The 8,141-nt window shown below is 48.2% G+C and overlaps 1 protein-coding gene across 1 annotated transcript; it reads right to left on the bottom strand.

The window, feature by feature from the left end:
* Positions 1–222: 222 nt before the first annotated feature.
* Positions 223–8,141, bottom strand: ORC6 (origin recognition complex subunit 6). Its single transcript, XM_083164174.1, has 7 exons — positions 7,827–8,141; positions 7,021–7,150; positions 5,445–5,608; positions 4,798–4,887; positions 4,521–4,633; positions 3,038–3,112; positions 223–1,021 (listed from the first exon to the last, which is right to left on the bottom strand). Exons 1-7 carry the CDS (start codon positions 7,889–7,891, stop codon positions 888–890), a joined length of 771 nt encoding a protein of 256 aa, XP_083020300.1. The 5' UTR covers positions 7,892–8,141; the 3' UTR covers positions 223–887.

Below are 8,141 nucleotides of genomic sequence, written 5' to 3'. Positions count from 1 at the left end.
TCCTCCGCTATCTTCCCAGTGATATTTGGAGGGATAGCGCATGTGCACTAGAGCACAAAGACTCAGACACAGTGCTAGTCTTTGTTTTAAACATGTGGGTGCTATCTTTCCGACGATATCACTGAGAAGATGGCGCTGGCCTTCAGTGTAAATAGACTTTCTGCAGGTTGCTTTCAAAGCATAAACCGCTTTTGTATCAGTGTTATATATGCCAGAATAGGATCAGAACAGGACTAAGAGCCTTGTTTATTTGATAAAATACAATAAAACAAAACCATTCAATGTACACAGTAAAAACATTCAACGTTCATTAATAAGAAACAACTGGTTGACTTCTCGCTATAAATTAAAGGTTTTGCAATAATTAGAGCTGTCCAGACGAGGCACATCCCAGGGAGGGAGATACACCACCTTGGCTGCCCCAATGGGGCAATAATTGTGCTACTGTGCGAGGGAAAATAAATAAAATAAGAACACATAAAAGGGTAATACAGCAACCAATGGAAAACCGAATAGCCTCGGAGCAGAGCCTACGAGTTCACCAGATCACTGCAGGAAAGTTTATCCAACATGAACGGGATTCTTGCAGAATATAGAACACACTCATTTCAAAATGAGGAAACAGACTCGGTGTTCTGGGGCCAGAACTGTAAAGCGACATCCGAACCATTGCATTAGTGAGCAGGAAACCCAGTAACTAACCCCCGCCACAGCTAAGGAAGGCAGCCGATGTACTAAAGTCCTGAACGGCAGCAGCAGAACCTAAACGCTGCGCCTTGGCTTTATCCTGAACATGTATAGTTTATGCAGTAACAAATTAGCATGGGGTTTAAGTCAGTCCATGGCAGGGATTAAACCGCTACAAAGTGCATCCAGCCAGGTGGAGGTTATTCCGGGTTGCCAGCTTTGGCTGCGTTCTCCAAGATTTTCCTCTTCCACTCCTCATAGTCTCTCTCTTTGGTGTCCGGATCGGAGCACGCCTGTTTACGGGGAACCTCATCCTCATCAGATTCTCTACATGCTGTATGGAAGACAGAAAAACAATTAAATTATGTGTCATTACTAGATGCATCACATCCCCACCCTACAGTAAGTTTGAGGGCGCTTATCAAATAACAAATATAAACCATCTTCTGTCAGTAGTGGCATGGATGACCAGTGTGTGTATGTGCTTGTATGTACGGTCACATCTATAAAATGACTCGAACCATTAGATAGAGTGTCACAGGGTACTCTTCCCTCTCATCTACTACCTAAACGCCACCTTCAGATGTAGCGCTTCTCAGCCAGCCCAGGGAATAGCTGGATTCCCTGCACTGGTGGTCACTGGCAGAGAGGCACTGCATCTGATGGGGGCATGCAAGCATCCTTCTCGTCTCCACTTCAGGGAGCCTGGCTCCATCAGAACAGGGAGCGCGAACATCTCGAGTACACTGAGCGGCTATCATCGCTGTCCATACATGCTGGGCATAGTCGTACAGTGTGTATGGACCTTAAGTGTATATACCATGTCCTGCATGGTCTTGTACTATAAATACCTGTTTTTCTCATTTGTTTATGTACTTAGTTAGGCGCTGCAGAATCTTTGTGGCACCATATAAATGAGAATTTGGGTCTGCACTTAACATAAACAGTGTGTGCACCTATCAAAGCATCTAAATCGGCTGAGGTCTGACCCACCTCCAACATGTGCGCTGGCAGATTGTGCGCACCAGACTTCTGATTAAATAGTCTATTTTCTTGTGCAGAGTTTTTAGTGTGGACATGGACCCCAAAGGTGAGAAACTCATGTCAACATTGACCTTGCACGTGTGGATCTGGTCTGAGTTATACCACACCCCGATGAAGCATGGGGTAACCTGTATTATAATGGGATGGTAAATCTAAGCATGTACCCCACCTCCAGGGGCACTGATCTGGGTGTTTGCCTGTAATTAGGGGATACCACTCCCCTTTCTGAATGAGTACAGCCACAACAGTGATTTGGGACAGATATGGTGATTATGCAAGGAACAAAGAAATGGTTAGATCAGGGATCCTCAAACTATTTTGCTCTGGGACCCCATAAGACAAAAATAATGACAGGACCCCGGCAAGTAACTGCAGAAGGTTATCACATGTGTAGTCAGTAGACAGCACATACGTGGCAGCATTGTGGAGGCACAAAATGATGCGAAAAGTGTAAAGTAACAGACAATTCAACAGATTTTTCAGACTCCTTGGATCATTGACAGATAAGAAAAGTCGGTACTTGTATATTATCTGGGCGCCCGATTTAATGTAAATCCTATACGATTTATCGGGCGATTTGATCCGCGATTCGATTTAGCGTCCGATTCAGCCATTTCCTGCCGATTTGCAGGCTTTTCCATCCTTGTACACCCCCAGGTACTTGTTTCCTAGCATGGCGCCAATCGCATACCATGGCATAACATACGCAATGGTATGCGATGCAATTTTAGGGAAAATGCCCGATTGTACAATTAAATATCGCATAGCATTGCATGCCAGCAAGTGGCATGCGATGCTTTTTTTAATTGTACAAGCACCCTGATGGGTGCTTACAATATTAAATGCACCCTCATTGTCAACGCCAACCCGAAGCGCTCGCCACACTATCTAGAATCAACTCCATGCCGACGTGGATAGTGGGGATATGAAAAGGTTGGAGGACACATACCGCCGCCCCTAGTGGGCTCGCTGCGCTCGCCACGCTTCGGGTTGGTGTTGATAGTGGGGGTGGCGTTGACAATAGGGGTGCATTTAACATTGTAAGCACCCATCAGGGTGATTGTACAATTAAAAATCACATCGCATGCCACTATATTGCATGCGATGCACTACGATGGAAATAGCATGCAAATCGGCCGCTAAACCGCATCCGATTTTTGCATGCGATTTGCGGCCGCCTTGATAATACACAAGTACCGAAAAGTCATCAACCTGATGGTCAGCAACATGGAGTCAGGTACCACAGTTTGAGAGCCGCTGGGTTATGCAGAGGCATCGTATTATCCTGACTGCTTAAAGCACTCACCAGAGTCCTGATCTATGCACTCCAGCAGTGTCTTCTGCCTCTTCCGCGGCTGCTGTGTGATGGCAGCAGTCTCCTCTAAAATACAGGAGAGGATTAGTGTTAGAACAGAGGAAATGGATCATGGCAGTACACAGGATACATGACCCCACCAAGCCCCAGTATAAGGGCCTATCTATCAATGGGCACATTTGTAATGCGGTATGACTGATATTCGGTGCCCAGGATCACATTACAGAACACAGTCACTTTAGGTGATGGTATAGCACAAGCAGGGACAGGGGCTTCTGACCATGGAAACCCTGTCAGCTATGTCCACAATATGAAGTTTGGGGAGGGGGGTTTGTTGGTGCCGCGCTCTACCTCTGTTAGATTTTTGTACAATAATGTGTTAGAATGCTTCTATATGTAAATCTCATACAGCTTTCTTTTGGGTTCAAGTTTAAATAAAATTTAAGAAATACATGGTGTATACTGTACTTCTGTTCCTAGGAGAAAAATAAATAAATAAATTATATATATAAATAAATTATATATATATATATATATATATATATATATATATATATATATATATATATATATATATATATATATATATATATATATATATATATATATATATATATATATACACACACACACACACACACACACTTAAAGCTCCTTAATTGTACTAATTGTTGACATTAATTGCATGTAACTAGCAATATGTAAATCAGGCTGGATAAGCATAAATATGTCAAAAATAAATAAAGAATATACGTGGGGGAATTGAGGGGCAGATTTATTAAGGGGTGATAAGGGGCATACAGATGGGGCCGGTTTTATCTTTGCTGGCGAACAGCCAGCAGCACGGCGCTCCATCTGACTGAGACGCGCGTGCGTCCCACACGCACGCGCGTCTCAGTATCCGGGCGGCGAGGCGGACGCAATACTGTCCGCCTCCCGCTCGAGGGGGCTTGGGGGGACCCGAGGGCACTGCGGGGGGGGGGGGGGTGCGGTTGCCCGGTGTGGGCACCAGGCGACCGAGGGCAGCACCGTCGGAAGGGGATGCGCGCGCACCTTCCGGCATATCGACTTCGACAGCTGCAGGCAGCGATGCCCTATGCCTACAGCAGGGACAGTGCTGGCTCTGAGCTGCGCTGAGGATCTCACAAGAGTAGTGAGATCCCGCGCAGTCCAGCCAGCCAGGAAGAAGCAGACAACGCGTCAGTGTTAACTGATGCGCTGTCAGCTGGAGGCGGCATTGCCGGAGGGGGGAGTTACAGCTCCCCCGCTTTGGCAGGCAAGATCTTAGTAGATCTTGTCGCTCTCCCCTCCTGCTTCGCCTCGCTGAGAAAGAAACCTATAGGGGAGCCGGCTGCAGGCAGCAATAAAAGGATCACAGCAGGTATCCGAGTCCATCCTTCATAGCCACCCTCCATTGGATTTGCGTATGAATCAGACTGGATACATTGAAAGTGAAACGCGTTGATTAACTCACGGGAGATCTGCGCGCCAATCTTCTCCAGCTGTAGGCACAGGCGATCGAAGATCCCCTTCTTCACACCAGATGCAGCCAAAAGCTTTGTCTTCTCCACTTTCAACTTCAGGCACCTACAGGACATAATTCCTGGTTACACACAGTGACGCGATTACATAGTTCTCCCAGGGAAGGGAAATAATCACTCACTGCTATTACTAGAGGTACAGGATGTTGTGTCATAATATAGGGTATGTAGTTAGTGTAATTAGTATTCAGCGGGAGCGGTGTTGTATACCTGCATGCAGCGTACAGGGAGGCGGTGATAAACAAAGGCTTGGATAAATCGAGGTCTTCCTGCTGAGCCTGGGTCAGACTGGACTCATACCTGACAATGGAAATAAATACATAACATATAGACATTGACACCATCAAGACCTCAATCACAAAGGCACCGAAATCATAAACTTGGTGACCTGTACAATGTACTTGGACGTTAACAGACACCCAAGGACCATGCCATGTGCAGCATGTGGCAAAGGGTAGCTGGCAACCACCTGGCAAAGGTCTGCTCACTAAAATAGAGACCAAGGACCTTATTCAGGTCTGTTTGCAGCTAGTCTGCGTTCGCATGTTTATGTTAAACATCCATTTGTAGGAACACATGCTGCATGGAGGGGCAGGCAACCCGGCATTTGCCTGGGGGGGTTTGGTGGACTCGCAAGGCTGTGAATTTGACCAGATTAACCCCCCAGAATAATCAACCAGTATTACATCCCAAATCTGTGAGACGACCCAATATTCATGAGCTAGCGGCCCATTTATTCTGTAATGTCCCCGTTTACATTGGCTTCATTCCTGAAGTAACGACAGTTGTTCCTAATATACTATAATCCTATTTGTATTGTTCTAGTCATGTAACCTGGGGATAAAGCGCATTCTCACCTGTTCAGGATCCTAGATGCAGCACTCACCGCCTCCAGGCAGCCATGTTGAACGGCCAGGTCCCTAAGTCCCAGCTTGGAATCCACTCCCAGCAAACACTCAAATGACTTCAGACAGCTGTGATACACTTTCTTATTCAGTCCCGACAGCCGGACCAGATAATCCTGCAAAACAGAACAGTAACACATTAGATGGAGGAGAGGCACCAAGCGTCACAGGGCAGTGGTGGATTTATAACCGGTCCCTGCACACCCTTACCCCTCCAGAGTCCCGCGCAGGTCCCTGCACACCCGTACCCCTCCAGAGTCCCGCGCAGGTCCCTGCACACCCTCACCCCTCCAGAGTCCCGCGCAGGTCCCTGCACACCCGTACCCCTCCAGAGTCCCGCGCAGGTCCCTGCACACCCTCACCCCTCCAGAGTCCCGCGCAGGTCCCTGCACACCCTCACCCCTCCAGAGTCCCGCGCAGGTCCCTGCACACCCGTACCCCTCCAGAGTCCCGCGCAGGTCCCTGCACACCCTCACCCCTCCAGAGTCCCGCGCAGGTCCCTGCACACCCTCACCCCTCCAGAGTCCCGCGCAGGTCCCTGCACACCCGTACCCCTCCAGAGTCCCGCGCAGGTCCCTGCACACCCGTACCCCTCCAGAGTCCCGCGCAGGTTCCTGCACACCCGTACCCCTCCAGAGTCCCACGCAGGTCCCTGCACACCCGTACCCCTCCAGAGTCCTGCGCAAGTCCCTGCACACCCTTACCCCTCCAGAGTCCCGCGCAGGTCCCTGGGAAAATGTCCCAGCGCATGTGCAGTAGACAAATTGCAGCACCACCACTTTCCCAGTGCCCTGCACTCTGGCACAGTGCTAGGTTCCTCCGCGCTGCCAGCTAGAGAGAGAAGGGGGCCCCAACACAGGCTACATACAGACCCATCTTCTCTTAAGACGCCCATGCTATAGGAGTTGACTTAATATGCAATTGAGCAGTGGTGAAGTTGTTCATATCAACCAATGAGCTTTCGAGGTTTACGTCCTACATTATATAAAATGATAGGTAGAAACGGATTGGTTGCACACTTTTTATTGCTTGATACATCCAGCCCAAAATGAATCATAATTGGTCATGCTCAGAGATAGACAATGTTTTATTAGGGCGATCTGCGGATATGCCGCTCTCATCCCATACACCCCACTTCTGGCAGTAGGAGCATTTAGTGGGAGGGGGCAGACTTTTACAGAAACATGGAAGTGTGTAATAAGCAACATCTGACTAAAAAAGCCACTCCAACATTCAGGATTAGTGAAAGCTGCACAGTTCATTTACAACTAGTTCCACTTTAACGTTTAAAAAGGGTCATTAATCAGAGCAAGTCAGATATACATGGTAGTCCAGGGGTTCCCAAGCACCGCTATTGCGATATCCATGCTTGAGCACAGATGACTTAATTAGTACCTCACTTTGATTTAACCACCTGGACTCAAGCATGTATATCCTTAAAACCTGGAGTTAATGGTAGAGTCTGGGTAACTCTGGACTAGCCTATAGGCCGCAGAAGGTTAATATTGAGGCACATAGACAACCTTACCTTGTCTATAGGGTGATTCAATGAGGTGGCTGCAAGCTGGAGACACATGACAGCATTACTGGTGGCTGTGGTCAGGGCGGAGAGACCGCGGCACTTCATCTGGGACAGGCGCAGGAACTCCTCTGCTTTCCTACATTACACGGAAGACATTCTGTAACATGTAATATACAGCCTCATCCATAAAACATGATATAGAGGCCCTGTGTGCAAGAGGCTACAATGTTACACGTATGTGCACACCTGTACTGCACCATGACCATCACTGCAAGAGCTTAGTTTGGGGGAGAATCTTGGTAGGCTTTAAGGACAATCGGGAGGCAGAACTACATGCACTGTGCCCAATGTGGCAGAGGTAAAAAAAATAAAAAATTCCCATGCTCTGTCATCGATGGCGTGCGCACCATGGATCAGTCCCAGCAAGCCATCGATGGTTCCCAACCATTGACAGTCATTCCTAATGCACTTAATAAACTGGCTCGCCTTCATTCTGCTATAGATACAGTACTCTTAACTTTACACCTGGCCATACACTACTAGACAGACAGATGTAAGATGTGCAGAGTAACAAAGCGGTGCAGTATTTGCAAACACCTAAATAATTGCACCCCTACATTGCCCCATGGTTTACCCAGGTCTAAAGTTTTTATTTTTTTAACACTCTGGATTCCCAACTCAGTCTGCCTCCCCTGCAATCCCTGTCCTGCAGCATATAAGCAGTGAGCTGACGCATGATACGGATCAGTAACAAGCGGTTCTGCAGCAGCTCCGTCAGAGAGGCGGGGGGTGGGAGTCTCCTGGGCACTTACCCCAGGACCCGGCTGGAGGTGATCCCCAGTTTCGGTGCCAGCCTCCTCAATGTTTCAGCTTCCATGCTTGCTGCGTGCACCTTCGTTCTGTTTGTCTGCCGCCGGGTGAAGTAAAATCGCGGCAAAAACGCACGGCAGACGCAGATTGGTCGCTGCGGCAATCTCCTCCCCGCGCGCGACACGATTGGAGCCCGGGGAAAAGCTGAGAAGGGGCAGGGGGTTGTCCACCGCCCTCAGACCGTCCCCCTGTGCTGGGATAGTGTAATCACAGTGTTGTTGTGTGCATAAATAGTCACTACCACTAGTCTCAATGTG

Source organism: Crinia signifera, chromosome 11, assembly GCF_055691185.1.
Source record: "Crinia signifera chromosome 11, ASM5569118v1, whole genome shotgun sequence".
Lineage (NCBI taxonomy): Eukaryota > Metazoa > Chordata > Amphibia > Anura > Myobatrachidae > Crinia > Crinia signifera.
The sequence above is the reverse complement of the archived record's forward strand: the minus strand, read 5'-3'. Positions and strand labels throughout refer to the sequence as shown.

What these genes read in the sequence shown, in the direction of transcription:
- ORC6 (XM_083164174.1), bottom strand. Translation starts at nt 7,891, where the DNA reads ATGGAAGCTGAAACATTGAGGAGGCTGGCACCGAAACTGGGGATCACC. An exon ending in ACCTCCAGCCGGGTCCTGGG is followed by an intron (nt 7,151 to 7,826) that starts GTAAGTGCCCAG and finishes CGTGTAATGTAG; the next exon opens with GAAAGCAGAGGAGTTCCTGC. An exon ending in GTGCATAGATCAGGACTCTG is followed by an intron (nt 1,022 to 3,037) that starts GTGAGTGCTTTA and finishes TCTTCCATACAG; the next exon opens with CATGTAGAGAATCTGATGAG.